Here is a 27,481-nt window from a genome sequence, read left to right as displayed (position 1 = left end):
GCAATGCTGCCCCATTAAAGACGAAGCTCGGTAGAAGAGCACGTCCCGTGTTGACGGGTCAGTCTGCACGACCCCCAGCAGGGGGCGCCCTAACGCCTTCGCTGACCGGTGAGGCGCGGAGCGACGGGCGTCCCTGAGCGTTGACTGGAAGGCACTCACCCCCTCGAGTCGAGCCGAGGCACATTTCGATTCTAAAGCCCAACATCACAAATCACGAGCAAACACATGACGAGCTTGGATTTTCTGATAAAACCGAGGTCTCCACGCAAAGTGGACATCTGAAAAGATTCACGCCCTGACGTTAGAAATCCATCCATCAGCCGGACTGCTCATCCTCGGGGGGGCGGACACTGGGCGAGAGGTGGGTCACACCCCGGACTGGTCTCCATCCATCACTGGGTTGAGTTCCGGGTTTTTTTTTCTTTACCCTGTTGACGTACAAAGTCTGGAAACAAATCTGTCCTGATAATCACAAGTGATGATAAAAAGTATAATTTAACAACACATGAATAAAATGAAAGGCTCGAACATATAAAATATAAATCTTCAACTGACACTAGAAGGAAAATAATCGGCCTCAGACTCTTCACATGCTGAAACTAGTTTGTGTCCTGTGTCTTCGAGCTGCGGCGTCGGTGGGTCCGGGGTTTGCCTGCATCTCTAAAGCTGCCTCAGCTTTCACTCGACTCATTAAAGGAACCAGAGAAACCTGCACACTGTCAGTCGCCCGACGAGGGTCCGGCAGCGCGGCGGTGGTTTTCCCCAGACCCGGGTCTGCGGAAACGGTCAACCGAGTCTTAAGAAGAAAAAAATCCCAGATTTTCAGTTCTAGAGACTTTGGTTTTGAAGGGGTCAAGGTTGGGCTGAAGGGACTTTATTTTGATTCATATTTATTTTATGAGTTTATATAGAAACACACACACACACTTTTATTGTTGTATTTGTTTTTTCTGACCTCGGTTTTGCTAAAGTCCGGGTTACAGTACGGACTTAATTTGATTTGTTAATTAAAAATGAAAAGAAACGCGGAGTCGCAAACCAGCGAACTCAGAAAACGACGTTCATTCAAAAAAGGCGACAACGAGCTGCGACTGAAAATGATTAAAAAACCCCCAAGCGACGCCCGAGTTTCCTCCTACAGTAATAATAGTAGTAGTGATAATAATGATGGTGATAATAATAATAATAACAACAGTGTATGTTGCTTGGACACCAGGTGGAGCGGGTCCTCTGAAGGCGGCCGGACGGGCTGCCTGGCTGCCTGCCAGTCAACGCCCAGGGGCGCGACCCTCCTCCCCGGGCAGGTCGATAACTGCTGCTCCTCCGCACGGTTCAAAGTGGAGCGTGGTTCAGTCCGGGTCGCAGCTCCGCGGAGCCGAGCCCCTAAAAACAAAACCAAAACAAACATTAATAAGAAAGAAAGAAAGGAAGAACTTCTGCATCCGAGCCGGAGCGCAGCTTGTCGGATATAAAGTGGTCGGAGGAGACGGCGAGACCTGCCCGGGCTGGAGAAATAAGCCTGTTTCATCTGTGCCATGTTTTTCTGACGGACCACCGGATCGTCGGATCGTCGGATCGTTGGATGAAGCCCACACCTGCAGGTAAGACCGTTTTAACGATTCTCGGCGGGGCGCTTCGCATTCCTCCCCCAGCTCCACCCGGAGACCAGCGGTTCCGTCGGTTACACTGACCGCTGCTCATTAGTCAAAAAAAAGGGGGGGTTCTCTAATTATTTTATCTCGTTTCTGGGAAATATAAATAAATGATGGCTTCAGCAGCTTGTTCGCGGTAACGGTCAACCTGAAGAGAAAATGTTGACGCACACGGAGGCAACTTGACCGGCCCCTCTGCTCTGTGGAAGGAGCGGGCAGCGCTGCGCACCAGACTGCGTTGGAAAATTCATGTTACATTATGCCCCAGCCGTTTACAGGCAAGTACACACAAAATGACCGGACTGAACACTACGCCTTCGCCCCGTCGTTAATTCGGCACGCCTGCCTCACACCGCAAATGTGTTTATATCAATGTAAGTTTAACTTTTGTCATCGCTTTCTTACGTCTTCTTGACCGAAATCAACGGTGCGTCGTGGTGGGCGAAAACCGAGTAGTGTGAACCAAAGCCAAGTTTTACTAAACGATTCATCTAAAATAAACAGCCCAACAGTATATCACATTTATGCCGAAATGAACAGCAGCACCCAACACAGCTCTCAACAATCCATTTGAGGTCCATTTCTACGTTTGTGCTTGCTGGTACGCGAGTTCACCTTAAATCGTCAGAATTCTTAATGGGGTTTGGCAAACTGTTTGTGAGAGAAATGAAGGTTAAGGGCAGTTTCCACGCTTCGCATGGGAACCCGAGGTTTGTCACTGAAGGAAAAGAAATACAAGAATTTACTTGAAGGGAAGACAAGTACGAGGTAACCCAGCCGAGCCCGGCGACCGTTGCCGTACAGGTGTGTGCGGCAGCCCCGTCAACAGGCGGCGTGTCCGGGGCTGTGTCCCCGGGGCTGCCCGGTGTGTCGGAGCCCTTTTGTTCGGCTTGGCCCGGACGGAGCCCGGTTGCCAGGGATGACAGAGATTGCGTGGCTCCTTGTTGTTCCAGCCGGGGTGAAGGGAAGGTCTCCGCCGGTTTACCCCCATCTGTTTCGGTGTCTCTTAAACAGACGGCTGCCGCTATCCCTGACTTGAGCCGACATTTTGGACCCGAGACGTCTAAGCTAGCAGCGGCAGCCTCACCTGGCTTCAGCGGGGAAACAAACGCAGCTCTTTGTTTAATTAAATGTTTTCTTGTCCTCAAAGCTGAGCCACGTCAATGGACGTTCAGTGTCAAGTGAATGTGGATTATCTTTATTATTAAGAAATGTTAAGTAGCAGCCAGCAGCTCATTAGTCTTGATCCACCTTGACCTCTCCAGGTAATTGGTGTTATGAGTCCAGGTCTCAGGTGAGATTACCTGGTCACTACATTATTAACGCGCCCTGAGTGTAGTCACCACTTTACCCTTGAGACCTCTGTCACAGAAAAGGTGTGTGTTTCGTTTTTTGCACTTTGTCAAACCAGCTGCCTTTTCACTATCATCTCTGCCAGACTTTTGCTTTTTCCCTAAAATGATCTTCTTCGCCTCTTCACCCCTCGTGGTGACAGACCGCTCCACCTCAGTCTCTGAGCCCCGTCTCAGCTCTCTCTGTCCCTGGGCTGACGTTGAAACGACACACGGCTGCTAAAGAAGCATTCAGCGGCTTTTGGACCCCTGAAATTCGGGCACCACGTGTTTAACGGGCTCCACCCCCCCCCCAGTTCTGTCTGTATTGATGTAAACCTGCTCAAATTGAAGCTGGGGCCTGGGGGCCATCATTTTATCACCTCCGCCAAGGAAGTTCTGTTCTCACCTGCGTCCGCTCGCCGGTTTGTTTATTCGTCTTGCAGGATCACGCAGAAAGTACGGAACCGGTTTTTGGACCAGGGGTCAGGGAAGAACCCACTAACTAACCGTTAGCTGTTTTTTATCTGGAGGTCAAAGGTCGTCAGGCTCTTAGAAAACCACATCTGTGGATGCAGAGCACTGGAAGGACCTTTGAGCCAAGCGTGTTGTGTAACCGTCACGGTTTTTCTGTGGCTCTGTCCCATTTCAAGAGTTTCCTGTCGGAGACAGATAGTGAAGGATTAAATTCCACAGCTGGTCCTTGATCTGTTTTCTGTTGGGACTCTGGTCTTCGTGGGAATCGTCCCCTCCAGCTGACCCAGACTATTTCTGGAAGTTTCCCAGCTCTCAGGGCCTCCGCTGCGGAGGTTTTATTTTCGTAATAGCCACTGATGGAGGAAGCGTTCGCATCCTTCCCTGGAGCAAAACGATGTGGAGGAGTCCGTCTGTCCCGTTCCCGTGAACGCGAAATCTCAGGAACGCCTGGAGGGAAATCTCGTTACATCGGGCACAAACGTTCGCTCAGCCTCAAGGATGAGCTGATTTGGAGTTTGGTGCTCAAAGGTCAAACGTAACTCATCAAGCACGAGGATATTCAGTTCATTTTAATTTAAGCATATGTTGAAGGACTGTGTCACGTTTAGAGCTGCAACAATTAGCCTCTTAGTTGATTAGTCGATCAACAGAAACCCATTCTGCAACGAATTTTTCTGATCGATCATCGTTTTAGTCATTGTTTTTAAAGCAAAAATACCAAAGATCAGCTTCTCAGACGTGAAGATTTGATGCTTTTCTTTGTCTAACTTGATAATGAGCTAAACGCCTTTGGGTAGAGGACTTGGAACATGGAAATAAAAAAGAGAAGCGAAAACAAAACCAAGAGTGAATAGATGAATTAAAATGATAATTATAATGAGGGAGATATAATTGATAACTGCACGTACACGTTGCTAATGGTAAATTAAAAGTTGTGCTGTTGGGAGATTGAGCTCCACTGGAATGAACCTGCTCCAATATTTAACAGACTGGTTTCCAGTATCTTAAAACAACTTTTTCAACGTTTCCAGTGTTTTGCCACTGATTCATCAACAAACTTCGACAAAAATAAACGAGCGTTAACGGGAACATGTGCTGCAGTCATTTTTTTTAATTTTTTTTTTAAAGCAGCGAGAGTGAAGAGCAGAGTTGAAACTAATGATGATTTTTATTGTTTTTGAACTTTCACGTATTTATTTCGTTGTTTCATCCATAAAATGTGAGAAATGGTGAAAATCGTCGTCGCGTTTTCCCAGACTCGGACCGTTCCTGGCGACTCCCAGGGAGTTCCCGTTGCCTGTGTGTGACGTTGGTTACCGCGACGACAGGGTGATGTAACCGTGATCTGTTGGACGAGCCCTTGTTGAATCATGGGACAGGAACAGGAAACCGGAGCTGAGCAGTTTGGCAGGAGATCGACTGGAGTCGAGTTTCACACCGAAAATCGGGGCAGAGCTAAACATCGCTAGTGTAGTGGTGAAGCTAGAGCCAGTCGGTCAGTCGATCGATTTAACCAACCAATCAGAGTTTCTTGGTATGGCACCTTGCGTACAGGTTAATGCTAGGACGAGACGTTTGTGTTGACGGACCAGTGGACGGACGAAGGTCGTCTGTGTGAATGTGGAGGTCATCCGGGGGTCAGGTTTGACGCCATCTGCCCCAAACACGCGTGTTGTATGTGTCCAGCATCTTGTGGGTCACGCGCGAGAGCGTCTGCAGCTTCTCGCCCCTGGCGTGCGTGTGCGTGCGTGTGCGTGTGCGTGTGTGTGTGTGTGTGTGTGAGGAGGGATCGCTCGGGTAACGGGAGGAGACGTGCTAACGGAGGATGATCCCGGTGTTGCCCGGGTTACGCTGTTTGCAGCGGGAAATTCTCCTCGTCTGAAAACGAGGCGTAATCCCGGCGCAGCGAGGTCAAGGGGCAGAAACGATGGAGCGCTAACTGTGGGCCTATAAAACTAAAACCTGCTCCGTGTCCTCCGGTCGTTGTCCTCTGTGCCTCTTTGATTTGTCTCTTTACCGAGGACGCTGCCTCCTAATGCAGAACGAGCTGTTACATGCCAAAGAGGATGTCGTCGTCATTTCACGAGTCGTTCTCAGGCGGAGTTGAACCACGTCGCGTTTGTCGCTCTGATTTTTAGATTGACGGTCTTACGCCAGACTGTCGATCAGACACGTGTCCGGTTTATGAACCGGGAAGGCCCCTGAGATCCCCCGGTTCTCCGGCTGTAGCTGCTCCAGAACGCAGAACCCAGAACCAGAACCTTCCATGATGCTTCCAGCCGTTACGAGACCAGAGGAGCTGAGGATATTTGTTTCTATATAGATAAAAAAACCACCTGTTTCATCTGGTTTTTATGTGGTGTCTCATAATTTATTGATCAGTTAATTTTCAGACATTTCTACCATCCTGTCTGTTTCTCACTAGTAAAGCACTTTGAAATGCATTTGACTTGTATGAAGGGTGTTGAACTGCATAAACAGAGTTTGACTGATCGATCGATCGATCGATCGATCGACTGGTTGACATCAGCAGAAACCTTGAGTCTGACCTGTGACATGTAGAAACCATGTGATGATGAAACCAGCAGGATAAAACATCAGAGGTTCACAGGGTTTAGTGTCATTTTGATAAAGCTGAGCAGACTGTTTGTTAATCCTCTGACAGAGGGTGTGTGTGTGTGTGTGTGTGTGTGCAGCTCTGTGTCGTTTTCTCTTCCTTCCCCGTCAGTTTTTTATTTTCCTGCCGGTCAGCTGCTCTGTGTCTTGCAGAAGAGACTGATGAGGGCGGACGCGCGGCTGAACGCAGGGAAACGCGCGGCAGATAAAAACGCCCGGACGCTCGGTCTGCAGACGAACCGTGGCCTGGTGTTTCCCGGATCGGACTCTGGGAACAAGACGATTGTGGTGATTTCACGTTATCTGGCCCGTTTCGTTGTGTGTGTTTTACTGAGGTGCAGCGGGGAGGTTTCTGGTCCGGGCCTGTTTGTTTAAGAGCCTTGCAGACGCTGAACCAGGTCTGTCAGGGTTTTAGATGAGCTTCGGTTCGTCACGCGGTGTGAAAGCGTCTCTCAAATGAAAGGCTTCAGTTCGATATCAGACAGAAACTTGAATAATTCGTTTTCAGAGCGGAACAGACGGTTTTCCTGCAGGTTGTTGGTTCATTCGTGGAAACTTTTTAACCTTTTTTATAACTCTAGATTTATTTTTGTTCCATGTGAGGCTGCAGCGATCAGTCGATTAATCAGTTACTCGATTGACAGAGAAAGAACTGGCAACTATTCTGATTCATTGATTATGATTTTATATGATTATAGCTTCAGCTTTTCAATTATGAGTCTTTGCTGCTCTTCTTTGTTGTATTTGATGGTAAAAAGAACTTTTTAGTTTGGATTGTTGTCCAGAAAAAACAAGACATTTGATTAAATCATCTCGGGCAGTTATTTAGGAATTTGATGGACTTTGTTCACCATTTTCACACATTTAATAGATTAGATGATTTGTCTTGAATTAAGACTTAATTATCGATAATGAAAACAATAGCCGCAGCCCTTGGTGTTAGTCATTTTCACCCAACCTGCCGTGTAGGATTTAATGTTAAACGTTACGATGATGTTCACATGGTGAAACATCTTCGGGCGTCGTGGCCTCGTCAGTTTTTTGCTTTTGCTGCAGGTCGTTATTTCCGTTTACAACCAGGTCAGAGTCAAAACCTGGATTATTGATCGTGACCGGTTTCCTGCGGCTGTCTGTAAACTCTGTAATATTTGCTGAAACCTGTCGATTTGTTTTGCTTTCATGCGATTAAAGCAGGTAGACAAGAGTTTCCCTGAGCTCTGTATGTTCAGGTAGGACAGGATTAGTCATCCTGGGATGGTGCAGTCCTCCTGCTGTTCTCTGGTCTACCTGAGAACCTGAACCTGAACCTGCCCAGCTAAGTCATAAAAGTGAAAATCGATACAGGAACTTGTCTAAGAGTGTCGTCCGTGGTTGTTTGAGACGTGGGAGGAGCGGAAAAGTCTTTACCCTCGGCCAAAATGAAGAGGGAGGATCACCCGAGGTTGGTTTCTGGCAGGTAGGATACCACAATTAAAGGCTCAGTTCATCCAAAATTTAGAGAGAAGCACTGAATAATTTCATCTTTCCTACAGCTTTAATTGGGATCGGTTCTCCAGCTGAAGTTAGTCCCTCGGACACACGAAACCAAAACCAGAGGCTGCTGATCAGCTTCTGCCAGAGCAGGACGCATTGTGTTGATGATGTTGTCATAAACTGCCGAGTAATTGGAGCCAAAGAGCTGCGCGCTCATAACTCCGAGGCATCTGTCGTCATGATTCCTGCCAACCAACATTTCCACACGTTTCTCATGGTATAAAACCCAAAAGGTAAAACGGTGTAAATCCTAAAGACGCGCGTCTGCATGTTGACGTTGACGTGTTCATTGAACGGAGGAACAGACACTGGGGGCCACGTAAGCTCGTCGGTGGCGGTGGCTACCGACGCTCTGTTCTGCTGTTCTTCAATGCTGCTTGACGTCACCTTGGATTGTTACAGCCGATGATGATGATAATTCAACAGCTTAACCTGGATAACGTGTTCGAAGTGAGAGACTCGGTATATTCAGGGTTAGTGCTGCCACGTCCTGGCTCCACGACTGATGGGATGGAATATTGAGCAGGGTTTGCTTTGAGATTTGAGTCGGGTTCTATCTCGTACAGTGAAAGGTTCTTATTGAAAATGGCTCTGTCTCCATAAACACTGCCGGTCTGGATGTTTCTGGCGAAGTGGATCATTATAAATAACGTGTGGTGTGTGTGTGTGAGGGGCGTCATGACACGTATAATCTGTCCTCGCCATCTGTGGCCAGTTTCCTGTCTCCAGAATCTTCATACTTGGGGCAGAGTTTGCGTCAGGTTCGTCTTTCTAGACCCCAACCTTTGCGTGGGGAGTGGCGTTTGCCTCTGTGTGTGTTTCTTCAGTCGTAAAACCTCACTTTCGGTAGAAAAGCAGCTCTTTTCTTTGTGTTTGCTATAAATGAGCAGAGTGTGTGGGGGCTCGGTGTGTGTCGGGGTAATTAAACCTGGATTATCAGATTATTTAAAAGCTTTACGTCCAGGAATTCTGACGGAAAGATTAACAATAATTCAGTCTGATCTTATGACCTGGGTCTGGAGTCAGTTTGTTCAGTTGAATCCATTTCTGCGCAGACTGAATCGCGGTATCAGGAGTTTATTGATTAGGTATCAGACTAACAGTCGGTCACCGGGTTCAAAACAGACCAAGAGGAGTAAACGTGTAGGGCTGCAACTAAAGATCCTTTTCATCATTGATCGGCCTGCTGGTTATTCTCACAATGTATTGATCAGTTGTTTGGTCACAAGTTTCCAAAGTGCAGACTCTCGATCGACAGTCAGAAAACCAGAGACGTTCAGTTCAGTGTCGCGGAGAACGAAGAAAAGCAGCCGATATTCACGTTCCGTCACTTTCCCTTCAGAATGAGTGAAGGCGTCGGTGTGTCTGATTTCATCCTCCTCAGCCGTTCGCTCAGCAGCAGCACGTTTAAATGTCTTCAGTCGTCTTGTCCTGTGTTTTTATTCTGCCTCGCTGCAAAAGGAATTTCCTCCTTTTGGACGAGGAAGATCTGAACAGAACTAATATCAAAACAGTTGCAGGTAATTTTTCTGGCAATCAACTAGTCGATTGATCAACTAATCGTGTCAGTTGTAGTCACATGGACTGACTGGCTGAAATCAGTCTAGTATTCATGATATATCTATCTATAGATAGATATATCCTGTCTGACATTGTATTTGTCTGAGTGTAAATTTATGCACTTTAAATATAAAGAAGTAAAAAAGCAGAGGCTGCAGCTTGCTCACTACTGTCTGCCAACAATCCCACAATCCCCTGCAACGATGAGTTAATTGATTTTTCAGTCGCCAGTGACTTTGATAATCCATTCATTGTTGGATTTCCTTTTTTTTTTTTTTTTTTTTTTAAGGTTCCCGTGTGAAAATTTGCTGCTTTTCTTGCTGCTCTTTCAAAGTAAATTGAATATTTTTATTAATGTTGGTCGGACGAGACAAGACCTTGGGATCAGTTTAATAATATCAGTCCTCTGATGTTTTATCGACCAAATGATTAATGGATAAATGATGAACAACCCTTAGCCGTAGCCCTAACTGACAGACGCCAGGATGGTCACCTGAGGAGCGAGGAGCACCCGGGGGCTCGGGACGTGAACCCTGACCTCTGACCTCTGAGCCATACGTACTGAGAAAAAGCAACAAAAAGGCAGTAAGCCCGTTCTCTCAAAGATATTTGGCAAAAGAAATGAGCAGTAAATGATAATAATTATTCTCTCTGCCACCTGTGGGCTCGTCTGTAAGCCCCGCCCCCGGGCCCCTCCCCCACCTGTCCCTAACGAGTCTCTAATTAGAGGCTTAAAGTCCTCGGGCCCTGATAACAACAAGCTGCTGCAGCAAATCCAGAGCCTGCAGAGACCTGGATCCTCAGTAATCTGTTACACAGAAACCACAGATCCTCTTCAGGGACTGTGGGTCAGAGCAGTTTTATTACGGAGCTCTGTGTCTGGAGGTTCACCTGTTCGCCTGTGGACATCAATACAGGTAGGCTCTCTGTTTACAGTCGCGTCGTGTGAATGTAGCATTCAGTGTTTCACCTTACAATTAAAAAAAAAACCCAAAAAAACCCCCAAAAGTCCAGAAATATTTGATTTTTCCGAAACATCAAAACGATGATTATAGTGTATCTTTGTAGCATTTTTAAATCAAGAAGTACAAACACACATAAACAGACAATCGGCTGCGTAAAGACAACAGGAAAAGTGCATCGAATGTATAAAAACCCACGACATAAAAGGTGGTTACACGTAAGATCCATTGGGTAAAAACAGAAGAGCAGCATCGCGGGAACTAAATCGGTGCAGTGGTCAGATAAGAAGACGAGTCTAGATCCGGTCTATATTTAGTCAAACCCAGATGGAAACACTGAAAAACCGACGGTGAAAATAACAAATAACGTGTGTAAGGTTACATCTAAAACATTGATTTCCATTCCTGTCTTGGTTTGGTTTCCTTTTGGTTTATTGACGACGTGCTGATAAATTTAGAAAATAGAAGAATCCGACTCGGACATGATTTCCTTTGTGTTCCCTGCTGTTTTTACAGTCCAGCATCTTAATTCAAGACGGAGACAGACACAGTCAGTGTCACGATATTAGAAAATAGGAATTAAAATAGTATAAAAATGAATCAGACATTAGAGGTATACATGGTAAAAAGTATCAGACACTGGAAAAAGAAATGTCATCGCAGTGATTTGATCCGGTCTGTAGGGTCTCAGGTCTCAGACCGAGGCGGTCGGGACTCCCCGTGGAGGGTTTAGTCCACTTATGGCCCCGTTCAGCCCGACGCAGCCACGTATATGGTTGAGCTGACACCTCGGTCTGACGGAGATCAGCCTCGCTGTTTACAGAGTATTGGAACGGTGTCTTTTCTCTGTTAAAGCTGCTATAATCAGGGTCTTTATATTAACGGTGGGTCTGAGCGTGTGAAAGGTGACAAATCCCCAGAGAACTGGTACCAGCTCTGCAGCTTTGCAGAACTCTTCAGCCTCTTTCTTTTTTTTTTAGCTGCTTGTTTTGCTTTTCCTCTCTGGTTCATTCTCGGCCGTTTTCAGAGGAACCGTCCACCACCTGCTCAGCAGCCAACAGCAGACAGACGCAGTCAGGGACCAGCTGCTCAACATAGTGGAGCGTTTACGTTCACCTCTTCATTATATGCTCCTTCCTCATCACCTCCATTATCCTTCCAGCATACTAAGCCGCAGGTTCCACGAAGCTGATAACCAATGAAATCATCTCACCAGGTGTTCACCCGTTAACGCAGCTGTGGCTGGAGACATGACCTGGAAAATGAAGTTAATCATAGAGAAGAAGGCTAAAAATCGACAAGACAAGACAAGACTAGACGAGACGCTTTATTGTCTCCTCGGGGAAATTTGTCTTGGTCTTTGTGTGGAAAATTATCCTCACAATCAATCATAACTTACACACACACACAATAAGACCAGTGAAATCCACTAAACCGATGCAGCGCATTAAACCAGTAAAGTAATCCTGCCGTAGTACTGCACACTGTAACTGTGCAATACTGCACGTTTAAACGTGGAACAATTAACTAAAATATTCCAGCTCATCTTCCACGTCTGCAGCACTTCGCCGTGTCTCTCACGAGAAACTCCAACCTTCAAAATTTCCTCTGTTTTATCTTTATTTCTTTTCTTTCTGTCATTTAAATGATTGAAACATAAATTTTGTTCCGGTGAGGCTCCTGTTGGAGCTGGATATCAAAAACGTCCACGTACTGAAGCTGACATGAGACTCTGGTAGATTTATTGATTAATTAGATGGTTCCTGATTTGAATCATCATTTAATCTGGTGAATCCGGATTCTTTTCGTTGGATCCAAACATAAGTTTCTGTCATCAGTCTCATATTTTTTACCTTTTCGTTTCAACTCATCCTATAGTTACATGTTTAGTTTTAGCTACCGAACAACAGGTTTCTCTGACTTCTTTCCTCTTTTCTTGCACAAGTAGCTGTGAACGTAAAATCTTCCCTCGCCCTGTAACAGGAATTTCGTCGCACGGAGGAATTGAAGAGGCCGTCTCTTGACCCTCAGCAGTGTCGGGATTATTGTTAGCCCTCTTTAACACGCCGTCCCTCTATGGCCGCCTCTCAAAGATCGACTGGTTTCAGTCTGAGATCAGGCCGGATAGTGAACATGTGCCGCCGAGTCCAGTGTCACAGCTGCAGAATTAGAGTCAATAACCAGTGTTGATGGATTAAACACAGCCAGAGGTGCTGCAACTGTCTGTAATCTGAATTAATCAGACTCTCAGCAGCTGCAATGGACCTCATGACCCTTTATAACGCTGATGCGTTATTATCGGCAACAGACCAGTTTCCCCTCAGACAGGGCCAGGATGTGGTTAACGTAGCTTAGCATAAAGACTGGAATCAGGGGGAAACTGTTAGCCTCAACACAAAGATCATAAACTGATTTCAAGAAACCAGTATGGAAGCTTGTTGTTGTTGTTGTTGTTGTTGTTGTTTATATGTTTCAGTCAGGTGAAATCAGTAGATGGTGTTAATGCTGTTTGGTAAAGTAAAAAAGAAAATCGACCTTTCTGGTACTGGACTAAAATGTCGGCCTGTTCCTTTTAATCTGATTGTATTTCCCGTCTGATCTTTTAGCGTCACTTTCTTTTTATGTACAAGCTCTGACATTTAGCCGTATATGAACAGGATCGGCCTCAGCGGGGGACTCGGCTGCAGGATCCCAGTACAGTGAAGTTCATCCAGTATGTAGGTTACCGCGAGATAAATGAGAGTCGGCTCCCAGCAGAGCCGCGTGGCCTCGATCTCGTGGGGCAATCGGAGGACGATTAATCAATCCGCGCACAGCGGAGGCCGCTCCCATTCTCTCACGCTCATTATGGCAGCTCACACGTTTCATACCATCATTAAACCAAAACCGGAGCAGAGGTTTCCACGCCGTCCCGCCGGGTCTGCTGCAGGCCTCACAAACCCACATCTCAGGTTTCCACACGAGTAACCGAAGTGGCCCATAGCTTTTTAAGGTGTTAAGCAATGTGAAAGGGTCAGCGCTGCTTCGGCGCGAGGTTGATCCGGTCCGAGGGGTCTCAGGGTCCGGAGCACACCCTGGAGGAGGGTCAGCGCCACATGGAGAAGAGTCTGAACATCAAATGTAATCTCAGAACTTTCGGAATAACATCGCAATTCCGATTGAAGCCATAATTTTACTTGAATCTGAGGTCTAGTGTCTCCGGCTCTGAATCTGAAGTCAGACTGAATTTTGGCAGAGAAATTTTTTTCTGACAGTATTCAGCGTTTAAGTCTGAATTAAAGACATAATTCTGATTTAACATTGAGTTTATATTCATGAATCTGAATATATATGTTATATTTTTGGATTATCTGTCTGCCACAGTTCTTTATTCTCTCCATCGTGAGACAGTTATTTTATTAAATTCTTTTCTGATATGCAGGTTTTTATTCCTTTACACATTCGGAGCTCAAACCTTTAACTTTATTGCTTGAATGGTTCTGTTGTGCAGGACGTATCCCAGAATCCTTTATTCAGGAGGAGGAAGGTAGGGATTAGGTTTGTGTGTGTGTGTGTGTGTGTGTGTGTGTGTGTGTGTGTGTGTGTGTGTGTGTGTGCGCTGACCACATGGATGGAAAGCTTCTTACCAATCCTCTTTACTTTCCTCTGTTGGACACTGACAGACCCTGCTTGCTTTGTTTCTGATACTGAAGCCGAAGATGATCAGACGTTACAGTCTTAACTTGTCTGAAATGTATATTGTTGATAAATGAGAGAGTGAAAAGGTTTAATGTTCGGGAGTTTCTGGTCGTGATGACCCTGCAGAGAATCATCAGCCGCCGGGGTCGACTGGATTTTCTCCGGCCTCAGCAAAAAGTCCAAAACCCTTCTGTTGTCGTCTGACGGGCCGAGAGCAGCGCTCCTCCGACGGACGCCCAATGAAACGAGCGGCCGTCGAGTGGCCAGTGGTTAAAGAGCAGGTGACGCGGCAGCTCTTCCCTGGTGACTCATTAACTGTCTGTTTGAACGTCAGTTAGACTTTAACTGTTATATTTAGTCTCCCCTGTTTGATGAAACATCAAATGAAACGGCAAACAGACCTTTTGTCGACAGGCAGAAGATTGTTGTCTGCTCCTGCTGTTTTAGTCTGATTTAGATAAAATGCAATCTGTTCAGCCCCTTAGAAAAACAAATGGTTAACTAATCAGGAAGGGTGAATATTATCAGGTGATGATGGACGCGTTCCTTAACCCGGCTGCAGCTCATTTAACTGATTCACCTGGAGGGAATCAATACACGCTCGACTTGTTTTTATGGCCTGCTGCTCGGCTTTTTTGAAAGCGCATGTTTACCATCACCACACCTTTTTAACGCAGGGTCCAATGTTCATTCATAGGCCTGTGTACACAGGTGTGACGTGTGACGAGCCTTTGATTCAGGGTGTGTGTATTTATAAAAAAAAAAAAAAAAGCGTGACCTGGCGTGTTTGTCTTGTTGTTTCATTAAGTCGAGTCGTTTGTCCATAAAACAAGTTTAAAAAATTATCATAATTAATCAGCAACTGTTCTGACATTTGTATAAAGAGTCTGAGTCATTTTTAAAGGAAAAATTCCAAACCTTTGCTCATTCAAGCTTCTCACATGTGAGGGTTTGCTGCTTTTCTTGGTCTTTCATTATATAGTAAATTAAAACACGACATCTGATGAAGTCACTTTGGGCTCCGGGGTGTTTTATAACGGGCATTTTTTTTCACTGTTTTCTCATGTTTCATTGATTAAATGGATGAAACAACCGTTGACTGTACAAGCGTCCCTTCAGAATAATAAGTTTTACTCCGTCTGGTTACGAAGGAGAAATGAAGTTAGCGTCAGTATGTGTTGACCGGCCCGAACAGAAAGTTTGTCCTCGGCTGTGTTTACTCTGATTGACATCAGAGGTGAAGTGCATCACGTGTCTCCACCTCCCTTATCTCTGCTAGATGTTAAACCCCGGCCCGGCAGGGTAAACGCACGAATCCAGCACCGGGAGCTCCGGCTGTTCTGCATGTTTACACTGGGGACTGAGCCGTAGGTGAAGCGGCCCCGCAGCCGCCGTCGCCACTGGTCGGCGGTCTGTCCTCGCCGCAGATGGTGGAGGTCTGCGTTACCGTGGAAACACCTCACAGCCCGCCCACGGTGTGTGGGTTCTGTGTGGTTGTCACACAATCAAACAGTCAGCTTTTTACTGCTGTCACGGCAACTGACACGTCTTTGAGTTGCAGTCACATAAGTGTGTAGATTTACTTGTACGCTGGCCTCCAGCGGCGCCCGTGTACCCACGTACTTTTGCAGTGTACATGCTCCTTTGGTTGAAGTTACATTATGTAAATTTGTGTTTATTGCAGGTTTATGTTCTACACGGTGCTTGAATTGTAGTTGAGGAAGCATGTGAAATTGAGACTCACCCCGTGTTCAAAATTTTGTGTCGTACATCCCTCGAGTTGCAGTCATGTACGTATGTAAACGTTACAATTTACAGGAAGTTAAAGCAGGAGCGGATCAGGAAACGGGGAAGACTCTGACTAGAATATCATTACACCCATTCCACCCATAAACCGCTGGAGATTAAAGCAGCCATGAAGCACATTTTCATGACGCTGCTGTATGAAATGACAAAGTGAAAACAGTGTTTACTGTTCAGGACTCCGTGGTAGCGAAGAACCTACAGACAATGATCAGCTGAGTTATCGGCTTCCTGGATCTTTTACAGTGAGTTTCAGCTCATTGTTTATCTGGCCGGACCTGAACTCTAGTGTTCTGGACCACCTGCTGAAAATAGTGGAGCATTTAGCAGCTAAAGAGCCAGATGTTTCCCTCAGGAGCCGGTGGAGACCAAAGCCAGAGCAAAGAGAGAGGGGGTACTGGACTTGGATTCATCAGGTGGACTCAGACACCAGATCCAGATGAAGGATCATGCTGCTCTGTAACTGCTGGATGTGTAAAATAAGCAGCTGTTTGATCACAAGATCAACACATCAACTTAAAAGCTGATGATACGTCAGCGTTGTGTTCGCTACTTTGAACGAATAAGAGTCTGAACAAATTTGCTAATACTGACATAAAAAATGAAAATGAAGACCAGATTAGAACAGAACAGTAGAGGACTGTTTGTATCTCCAGCAGTCGATACAGTGACATTACAGTACTCTCAGGTGTGGTCACAGAAAGTACGTTTTAAGTGCAACACACAGCGACCGCATCGTGTCAGATTACGTCATTGGACACAGCAGACACAACATCACGCCGACTCGGGGAAATGAGACTCGGACCTGTTCCTGACGCGGTCTGTAGTGTGGAGGTGAAGGACTGCTGATGTGTCCTTGTCCTAAAGGCTTTTTAAAGGGTCAGGGGGGCCACATTTTATAATTTAGTTGTGAAAACAGAGGGTTTGTTGGTCCATCAGCTGCCACCTCCAGTCAGTCTGAGCCCATTCAATCCTTCTGAATATGATACCGGACAAACATAGTTTGATTTTAAAAACTCAGTAGTTTTCCTCAAACTTCTGCTGACTGTAGTTTCTTATATTATTTATAAACAAACAGGAGGACATTTGTTGAGGACTATTTTCAGCGGCGGATTAATCCACATTCGGTGCTGTAGCGAGCGCTCTGGTTACCCAGGGCAACAGTCGGCTCGCCGATGTTTTTGTTTTTTAAAATAGTTTCTGGACACAATGGAGGAATCAGATAAGTGACAGTGGGAGGTCCTGGGGGGGAAATTTACTGTGGTGCTGCCTGTTATCATTCAGCATGTGTCTCATCAGATAACCCCCCCCCCCCCCGGGTCTGTGGTGAATCAGGAGCTGAGAGATGATCTGAGTTCAACAGGAACATCTGGCTGTAACTGGTGTAACAACAAATCTGACATCTGGCCTGACCTTTCACCTCTTCAGTTAACTGTGTGTGTGTGTGTGTGTGTGTGTGTGATCAGCACTCTGGCCGCTCGGTCTTATAAAAGCTTTATTTTCTGACCTGCAGGGAGGGGGCGGGGCTTGGCGTGTGTCACTACCTTTTTTCAGTGAATGCGACAGGCTGCGAACGGTCGAAGTGAAGCTTCGCTCTGAGGATGAATCGTCTGTCCAGCAGCTGTTGGAGGACTGATAAACGCAGATCGCTGCAGGAGCCTCAGACATGTCGTCAATATCAATTTAGTTCCTCTCTCACTACAAACATCCTGATGATTCCTCTGTTTTTAGAATCTGAAAACCTACGCCTGTTAGGAGGAGCTGGTGGTGGTGGAGGTGGTGTTTTCTCGTGTAAAATGAAAAATTTTGTAATTATCACTTCCTGCCGCAACAGCCCCGGGGAGAAGAAAAAAAAAATCCCTGCTGAACACTGTGTAAAGATGCTGGTGTGAACATGCATTTGAGTAAGTGTAGGGACGTTTGGGGGCACGAATGTGGCTGTGTGTGTTTGATTGTGTGTTCGTTGTGTGTATCTGTACAAACGTGAACGGATCCATCAAACCTTATCACCTGGGAAAACGGAGCCTGCTCATCCTGAGCCGCAGTAACGTGTATTTAAATCAGCGGTATTCGCTCTCCTTGGGTTGCAGTTACATTCCGCACGTACGTGAACAGCGACATACGACGGCTCACCTGTGCGTGGCAGTTTGCGACGTGCGCTCACGGACTCAAACGCGCTCTGTCGGCTGCACGTGCGAATGGAAGTTTGCGACGAGCATTAATGCGCAAACGTTGGTCTGCGGTTCGCGCTCTCCTGGAGTTGCAGTTACAGCCTGCATGAAGCTAAATAACATGCGATACATGCAGATTTGCATGAATGACGTCTGCTTTAGTTGCATACGGAGATTTAGGATACACACTCTTCTCCAGTTGCAGTTACGTACAGATGTAAACTTACATCATGTGCAGTATATTCGCACTATACACTGTCACTGAGACACCATCACGTACGCCCATTCATTTATGATGGAAACTTTGAGTTTCTACACGTATTTGCTGTTTTTTCTGTCCAAGACTTTTCTACTGTAAATGACCCAGAACAGAATCCAGTTTGCTCTTCTGGGAGTGTGGTGTTTGAGCCGTAGATCACAGCAGGTAAAGGCCAACCTGTGTGTGTGTGTGTGTGTGTGTGTGTGTGTGTGTGAGAGAGTTAATCCATCATTTATGTGGAGTCTGGCAGCAGCTCAGTCCACTGTATTGCCTACAGTAACAACACCAGCAGGTCTAAAAAAAAACCCACAGAGCAGGGTCAAAGCGTCTTCACAGCAGACACAAATAACTTCATGACGTAACGTAAAAGAAGCTGATTTCCTGACGCGTATTGTTGAGTTTACAGACCGGGACACTTTGTGTAGCAGAGACCCAACTACCAGACCAGGAGAGACCACGTTAAGGCTGCAGGTTTCTGTTTGTCCTTCACATACACGTCAGATTTAGAAACAAGAAATCAATCACACGCAGTTTATGTGCAGAAGTCTGTTCACTGTCTCACAAAAAGTCTGCGAGTGAAACGACATGGAACCGAGAGGATTCATTTCAAGAGTTTGATTCTGTCGCCACGTCACCGACCGGCTGCTTTCATGATCCATAAAGGCCCAGAAACTGTAGCTGACCGCCGTTCGTCTGCGGGGACTCGGAGGCCCAGAGACCGGGATAGCATTTTTAGCGCCCTCATCTCTGATCTCTGCCGTCCTCGGATGTGGTCGGACTCTAATCGGGCTGAACCCATTTCTCCCTGAACGACGCCTCACAGGTTGCGGGATACTACTGGAGTGTTGTCGTTATGGATACTGAGTCCAAAATGGAGTCCCAGCTGAATGACACACGGAGTCGTGGGAAAAGTAATCACACGCGGCTGCATGGTACATACAGGAGCGGAGAGCGTTATCACCCCCACGCTGACTCTGAGTCTGCTCATAAATCAGCTCGGGGACTCTTTTGTGTGGAGCTCGTCTCGTTTCGGCCTGGATGTGACTTTTCCCTGCTGCTGCACCGGAAGGTTTTAATGATTTCCTAATGAGAGGCAGAGATGGGAATGAACTTTTGTCCCTGAGTTAGCTCTCTGAAGACGAACTCGGTGCCCTGCCCTGCTGATGTTTGACTTCCAGAAAGCCCCCCCCCCACCATGTGTAACCTGAGTAACCTGATTATATGGATGTGACAGTTCAGCTGATTAAATCTACATATTCTCACCGCAGATGTTTGATTCATATGCACCATGGGAGCAGATCTGTGAGCTGATGTTTGTCCCAGTGAACAGACGGTAGTTACTCCTCCATGTATGTGAGACTAACGATGGTGTGTGTGTGTGTGTGTGTTCTTCTTGTGTTTCAGCCGACTGTCCACTGTGAAGCAGGATGAACGGATATGAAGCTCCAGCTCTCGCCTCCGGCATCTTCGGCTCCTACAGCTCACAGATCAAGTCAGTGTTTACAGCCACGGCAGCGTTTTCTGTTACAGCTGCTGCCACGTTAAACTGCCACCGGCTCCAGAGTAGAGGCAGCGGCTGATGGTTCACACCGTGAAACTCCATCCTCTTTACCTGGAATTTCCATTAAAATCGTCCATTTATCTGGTTCTTAGTCACGTCATTAAGGTTTGATAGAAGTTTTTAATGCATTATTGTGTGGTTTAAGGGTTAAAACATTACCCTTGAAATATCCTAAGCCAGCTATAAAGTTTCCCAACAATCGAAAAATGAAGGACATTTAAGTTATTTTGTAAATTATTTAAAGACTTTTATACGTCTCAAAAAACCCTTAAAAAATATTAGTGTTTAATTAAATTAAAGGCGCAAAGGCAGGGATGTTTTCAGAACGTTAACATCACTTCAACTGTGCAGATAATCTATTACAAACTCTCATATTATAATCCAGTTAAGGCACAAATTAAGGGTTCCCTGTAATGGTTTCCAAGGGAACCTTAAACCACTATAATCCCTGCAGAGGAACCTGTAGAAACACCACTTATTATTTTCCAATCTTTGAGTGTAACCATTCAATTAGTCTAGATCTGATAAACCTTTTTAAATACCTGAAAATTAAAATTACATTTGTAGCTGAACTTATTTCAAAGCTCCAATTAAAAACCAAAATCCTGAAACTCATCTTTAATGGATTTGTCACATATTTCACATTCATGTGTAATTTTAAGGGGAAAATCCTGAACCCGTTCAAATCTCTAGATTTTAAAAATTTAGGTTTTTTTCAGTGGGTTTGATTTGTCAAATTAAAAGACAGAGTCTCTGGCCCCCAAACTAAACACCTTGTTTAAAGTTTGTTGCTGCTTTAATTAAAGGTGTTTGAAGGGATGGTTGTTTCATAGCGATATCTTTGTCAGGTGTAAAAGTATACCTGAGTCTGCGAGCCCCTTAACATCAGTATTGTTGCAGCTCAGTTTCTACCTGAGAAAACCTCCAATTAATGTTTAATGAAAGCTGTAACTTAAGAAGCGTCGCGTCGGCGACCGCAGGTCTTCATCTAAAGCCTGCGGTGTGTCCGCAGCTTCACACCGAGCACAGGTGGAGGCTCACAAAGGAGGTAGAGTAAAGATTTTAGTTTGGGTTCGAGTCGACGCGTTTTGTGTCTCACGAGGTGCAAAGAGCTGTCAACTTTCCCCGGAAAACGGCGAACGTGTCCTCAGAGCGACGCAGGTTTCGGTTGGAGGCAAATAAATATGGTCTGCGGTGAGTTTCAGTGTTTGGCCTGAACCGACTCCGTGACCCAGCGAAACCTCAGATCCGTCATCTCTGATACTGATTGATCCACCTATCAACTTTATTATTATTATTATCCTGAAGGAAACTAGGTTTGCAGGCAGGCGTTAGAATATACAGACGTACAGTTCATTCAGAGCCCAAACTGTTGCAGCCTGATGCTAAAATCGTTTAAATTCATTTTTTCCCCTCATCAGTCTACACTCAGTTCCCCGCAATGACAAAGAGAAACAGAATTATTAAAAAAAATCACATTAAGTCGACGTAAGTATTCAGAGTCTTTGCCCTGACACTCGGCACTTAGCTCAGGAGCCTCCCGTTCCTCTGGATCACCTTTGAGAGGTTTCCACACCTGGGCTGGACAATGACACACGTACCGTTCTCCATATGTTCTGTCCAGAACCGGTGCTGCAGAAAGAGGATTCTTTCCTTTCATGAGGCGTTCGGCTCCTCTGACGTGATGAGTTTAGTCTGCAGCTTTAAATAATCACAAGGACAATTTATCTGTCGGTTTTCGGCGTTTAACGCCGATGAAGGACAGACCCCGACTGTGATCGCGCTCAGTCGGCGCGCGGGGTGTCGTCAGTCAGCAATAAAGTGTGAGCGTGTGAAAATATTGAGTTTCAGCGGCCGAGTCCAGTGACGCCCGAGCAGACGACAGCCGTCCCGTTTTCAGCCGCCTGCTGTCGCTTCACACCTCAGTTTAACAGGAAACATCCCGTCCTCGTTTTCAGAGAGCGACGGGTGACGCTGGTCTGAGGTCAGCTCGGGAGGAGTCGCAAAGATGTTAAAACAAAAGCTGGATTATTGAGCTCAAACCTGAAAGCTGCTTTCACGCATGCGGTGCAGCCCCGGACTTCTCTAGACATCACCCGGAGGAGCTGTAGCTGGCAGACTCCACCTCTCGCCCAAAAACCCTTTGTAGATTGAACAGAAACCCAAAAGTATTCTTTAATAAAAGATCACATTGGAAAAATACGCTGCAGGTTAATCAATAATAAATATTCATGATCAGATCAGTTTTTCTTTTTGTTTGGTTTTGTTTTTTTTCGAGCTGTAAAACAGACATCAGATCAGTTTTCCTCTCTCATGCTAACAGTGTGTCTGTCTCTCTCTCTCTCTCTCCGTTGAAGTGGCCATGGCTCTCAGTCTCCTGAGCCTCCTAAAAATAAAGCCAAGTCCAGTGCCAAAGCTCTCTACGGTGAGTTAATGCTTCTTTCTCCTTGTTTTCCTTTTCTGTGCTGAAGGAGAAAATGTGTAGTCTCCTCTGCCCAGACCAGGGGCCTCCAGGGGCCTCACTCTACAACCGTACGAAGGATTAAAAACCAAACCAGAAAAGGTGTTCATCGAAAAATCATCGGCGTTAGGAAACTGTGCACTCGCACGTCTTCACGCCGATTTCCCTTAATAAATCACATTCAGCCTGGAGATGTGGGAAGTTTGTGCCTCATCCACCCAAAACACTCCCACGGTTAAATGGTTGAACTCTGAGAGGCTGACGGAGGTGTGCGGCTTTGACGCTTTGACGCGCACCGTCAGCCCGGGTGAGGTGGCGTGAACGCGTTCCACGCTCTGTGACGAACTGAGCCGTTAGAAATGATTTCACTCCTCGCGTCCATCGGAGATGTTTGATGTCTGGTTGAATCGATGCGTCGTGTCTTCCCAGAGTGACCATAAAGCATCAGTTGTCATCAGTCACATCAGGTGTGTTTGTCTTTGACCCGACACCGTGCAGCGCCTGGGTCCAGGTGCCAGAGGCTGGTGTACGCTGTTTCAAAAAGCACATAAATAAGGAGTTAAGATATTTAAGCATTTAGTCCAGAAGTGGTTTGTCTTCAAAGAGAGTCGTAATATTAGATCATAAATTTGTGATCGTGTTTTTTTTTTTCACATGTAAAATCTTATGGGAACATTTTACGAGAAAGTTATTACTACAATATCTTTATTCTAATTATTATATGAGAGAGAGCAAAGTATAGAAGTACAACTTTAACTAAAATATTACAACCTTTTCTGTAAAAAATCTGACTTCCTCACAATATTGTGAGTTTTTCTGAAAGTCATGTCTTTTCATGTTTTTTCTTTTTAGAAAATCACACTGACATTTTCTCATATCGTGACTTTCCTCCAGAGTCTTGGCAGCAAACTAATAGTTTTCTGTTTCTACATTAACTCTGATCAAAATCATGTTTTTTTTTTTTTTTTTCTTTTTCTTCTAACAGGACAACTTTCTCTGATTGATAAATTAGATTAAACATTCACGCTGTAGCATTTCCAGACGGAGCAAATCATTAATCTACAGTTGGTTTTTCCCTGAAAAAGACGTCCTTCCATCCATTAGAAAAGACGTTTTGACTGTTTTAGACCAAACAGTTAGCGGCTCATTAGCAAAAATAATCATCAGATTAGTTGATGATGATCATCATCAGTCTCTTCTATTTCTACTTGTTTTAGTTTAGTCTATTTGTCACAATAAGGGAGAAGACATCAGGTCACACACATGTCGAGGTCCCTCAGAGACATCATGCCGTCCTCACCGTCCTCGAATGGACAGTATAAACAAATCACACACGCATCAAACAGAATTGCTGACTTCTGCCTCCGAGTTTCACATCAGCCACTAAAACTGTGGTGGTTCCTCATGTTCTTAACATGCATGTGGGTGTCTAACCTCAGCAAACGCGAGTCGGCAACACGGGCTCTGGTCTGACGAGCACCGGCTCCTCAGACCCTCCGAATCTGGTCTTTGAGATCCTCAGGAGAGCCGTCGCCGTAGATATCACGAACCACACCCCACCCCCGCCGTCTAACAAACGCCTCAAATAACCAACACAGGGTCCGGCGGGAAAAATCTGACCATGTGAGACAGTTTACTCAGCCGAGGTTTTTAAAATAAAGTCAAATCAATTCTGTCTTGACCATGAGGAGAGAAGGCTCCTTGTTTCAGATGTGATGTGTCTCATTCATCCACATTAACAGGATCAGATGAAATCTATTTCCTTCGTTCATCTTCCAAACATGAAAAGAAAAGTGAGCTGTGTGTGTGTGTGTGTGTGTGTGTGTGTGTGTGGGGGGGGTGTTCTTTGAACCAGCTGGGTCTTTCTTTCCTGTTTGGACGTTAGATTCTTAGTCAAAGTCAAAATGAGTTTAAACCGTCAGTTTGATTCCAGGGTGAAGCTGGTCTGAGTTCAGTCTTTGCTCAGTGAAGGAAGTCGTAACTGACAGGAAGTAATGTCCAGATCTGCCAAAATAAGACCCATGCTGTTACAGAACATCAGTTTTCTTTAAGGTTTGACCTGCATGTGGGACTGATACTGGCCTTCCGTAACAATCAGATGAGTTTCAACACATTTATGGGAACGAGAATTAATATTTAGTTCGTTAGTTTATTTTGGATTTCTATTAATAGTTGGATGATTGTCTCAGTGATATTGCCATTGCTAAATAATGTTTTAAAAAAATAAAATCAAAGAGGATTTGCACCAGTATCGACCACAGTGGTCTAACGTGTGTGTGTGTGTGTGTGTGTGTGTGTGTGTGTGTGTGTGTGTGAGCGAGAGAATCTAAAAGGCTTCTCAACTGTGTTTCTTCTTCTTCTTTCCAATGTATCTGCTGCTTCTCTCTGATTCTGACAGTTACATAACATTTTGGTATTTAAATGTTTGTATTTAAGTGGGGGGGGAGTAAGAGCTGTTCCTGCTTCACATACACGTCTTTGCTGCAGGTTGACAAAACAACCACATGGGTGTTTTTGTCTCAAAAGAAGCTTCTCAAGCTTCAGGTTAAAGCAGTTAACCATCCTCACATTATGCCTTTTTAATTAAAAAAGGAATAATCAATGGATTTGATCACATAGGTCACTTCCCTGTTTCCTTGGACAAATGGAATCACAGCTTCTTTTCACAAAGTCTCAGTAAGTTAAAATCCTTAACCCCCCCCCAGATCCAAACCGCCCAACCCACTCCCCCAGACACCAAAACCTCTGAGGTCTTGTTAAGAGTCCAACTGGAACTAAAATTCATGTGTTTTTGCATCATTGTACGGCTCTTGTGTCGTGGTTTTAGAGGAAAAAATGGTTCAAAGGTCAGAATTAAAATAAGTAACATTTAGCATATACATATAAATCTGACCTGGTAAATATTATTTAGGAGCCTGGCTTGAAATCTCAGATAGTAAAAGGTTTGCATTACTATTATTAGTATTGTTTATTACTGGTCTTAATTGTTCTTTATTTTTGAATCAACCTCACAAAGTGGTCGCTAGCTCTTCCTACAACAATAAAAAGGACCAGGAGCAAAACAAACTGAACATAAAGATCAGAAAACGAGGGAAACTGATAAAAGTGTACAGTGGACGATAGAAACAAAAACTAAAGCTTGATTCGCTACATCTCGCTCGCTCCGAGGCTGAGAGACTAAAGGTCCGGTCCTGACGTTTCTCCAAAAAACCTGGTTTTTCTCCTTTTTCCATGAGAAAAAACAGGCTGCAGAAACAAATGAGTTTAGTCATTTCAGCTGGACTTTAAATAATATGAGCTTTGCAGAATCGCTTTTCTCTCCACTTAAATTCCTCCTTTCAGTTAATCAGACGAGCTGCGGAGGCAGGTCTCTTCCGGCTGGTTTGCCTCCTCCGTGTGTGTGTGTGTGTGTGTGTGTGTGTTGTGTGTTTTGTGTTTTGTGTGTTTTGTGTCCTACCTCTGACTCTTCTCCGCTTCTCTCCCTTTGAAATATAACCGCACCTGATCAGCTTGTCAGTCCCCCCCAGGAAACGTTTGAATCTTGCGGCTGCAGGAATTCACTCAAATTCAACCAATTATCGCTTTAATTCTGCACCAAAACAAAGTCGTCGAAGCGTCTCTGACCTGCTGCTTCAAACCAAACGTCTGACTCTGACCTTTTGATAGCGGAGAAGCACAGTAAAAGTTTTAGATAGAGCATCGCACTTTTTTCAGAGGAGCTGCTCGAGATTCAGTCGCTTTGGGCGACAGTGACTCAACAAATTCAACAAATTCCTGGTGGGACCTGGTGTGTTTATCTTTTAATTACAGCATCAGTGTGAGCGACAACATGACGCCGACACCAGAATGATGAAGCGTTTGTTAACTTCTCTGCTCTTTTCATCAGAACAAAGAAAACATTACACCAAAAACAGCATCAACAGCCTGACGGACACGTCGCAGTACCACGTGGAGGTGAGGCGATTGAGAACGCTGCAGGGAAGGACCTTGATCATCAATGAACTATTAGTAATTAGCCACGGTAGTTTTAATACGTATGGTAAATTATCACCGAGAAAGTTCTGGCGTCTTCTTTCAGTTGTTTGTAGTGTGTTTTGTGTTGTGCAGTCAAACAGTTGTATCAGTGCTGAGCAGACAGGTCTGAAATCTGCGTCTAAATCCACGTGGAACTTCAGCCAGTGGATTAATCCTTTCTATCCACGGCTCTGAATGTTTATAGTAATATATAAAGCCATATGGTAATCCACTACACTCCCTTTCCCTAGAACACGTCACCTTTCACGCACCAAACTGGGCAGCACCGGTCACGGTCTCTCATTCTCCAGCCGCTGAACGTTTTTATTGAAGTTCAGTCGTGAAAGCGGTCGTTACCAACAAGCTAGAAACAATGGCCCCACCTCCCTTTGTCGTACTGTAGCAGCTGGTGCAGTTTTTCAGCCTCCTCTGGTCTGAGCTGGTGGAAACTGTTGCTGTTGTACTGAAAAAAGAGAAGCCTGCCTCGGTCAGAATGTATTTGTTTACATGAATATGATTATATCAGAAACGAACTCCCCGACATGTTTTCACCTAGTACCTGGCCGAAGTAAGATTTCCCTTGGAATAGATTTTTCTTACTGGGAGCAGAGGACTCCGATTTTATTTTTGGTTAAAAGAAAGTGTGTAGCAAACGCAGAGCAGCTGTTTGTATGGTTTTTGACCGTGTTGTCCCGTGCTGCGTTCAGCACCTGACCACGTTCGTGTTGGACCGGAAGGACGGGATGATCACAGTGGACGATGGGATCAGACGTCTCCGTCTGTTGGACGCTAAAGGGAAAATCTGGACTCAGGAGATGCTGCTGCAGGTGGAGGAGAAAGCTGTGAGCCTCATCGACCATGAGACCAAGGTGAGACGCGCCCGTAGGTTTACTCTGAAGCAGGTACCGGCGCCGCCCGGATTTCTCTCTGACGTGTCCTGACTCGTGTGTGTGTTCAGAACGAGTTGGAGAACTTCCCCATCGGGACGGTCCAGCACTGCCAGGCGGTGATGAACACCTGCGGCTACGACTCCATCCTGGCTCTGGTGTGTAAAGAGCCGGGTCAGGCTAAACCAGACCTCCACCTGTTCCAGTGTGACGACATCAAGGTAAACTGCCTCTGATTTGGTTCTTTTATGTAATAAGATAAAACGACCTCAAAGCAGAACAGCTGATTAAATGTTGACTGCAGTTATCAGACGTCTGTTAAAATCAAACAAAGTCCAGATCAAGAGTTTAACTTTGGAACCAGAGTTCCAGCTTCATTCAGCTGATTCTGTAGATGATTAAACGTTTCTGTACTAAATAATACAATGCTGACACTGGGTAACTTTAAAATAAAAATAAAAAGAGTCATAAAACACTTCAGATGATAAAACTTTTCTTCCTTCACTAGAACTGCAA

The 27,481-nt window shown here is 45.3% G+C and overlaps 1 protein-coding gene across 6 annotated transcripts in view; it reads left to right on the top strand.

Annotated features, from left to right (window-relative positions):
• Positions 1–1,334: 1,334 nt before the first annotated feature.
• The window catches only part of eps8a (epidermal growth factor receptor pathway substrate 8a), a 43,158-nt gene continuing 17,011 nt past the window's right edge, over positions 1,335–27,481 (top strand). For 2 of the 6 annotated variants that reach the window (XM_040152529.1, XM_040152519.1), the window contains exons 1-6: positions 1,335–1,601; positions 19,447–19,534; positions 21,961–22,028; positions 25,951–26,018; positions 26,786–26,947; positions 27,037–27,186. In XM_040152529.1, coding sequence (XP_040008463.1) covers positions 19,470–19,534; positions 21,961–22,028; positions 25,951–26,018; positions 26,786–26,947; positions 27,037–27,186 — 513 coding nt within the window. In that variant the 5' untranslated portion in view covers positions 1,335–1,601; positions 19,447–19,469. Of the gene's footprint in view, positions 1,602–1,654; positions 1,931–6,876; positions 7,533–19,446; positions 19,535–21,960; positions 22,029–25,950; positions 26,019–26,785; positions 26,948–27,036; positions 27,187–27,481 lie in introns of those variants that run through there. The other 4 variants (XM_040152509.1, XM_040152479.1, XM_040152489.1 and 1 more) reach the window with 3 other exon arrangements.

This window comes from Xiphias gladius, chromosome 2, assembly GCF_016859285.1.
Source record: "Xiphias gladius isolate SHS-SW01 ecotype Sanya breed wild chromosome 2, ASM1685928v1, whole genome shotgun sequence".
Taxonomy (NCBI): Eukaryota; Metazoa; Chordata; class Actinopteri; order Istiophoriformes; family Xiphiidae; genus Xiphias; species Xiphias gladius.
Note: the sequence above shows the minus strand (reverse complement) of the source record. Positions and strands in the feature narration are given on the sequence as shown.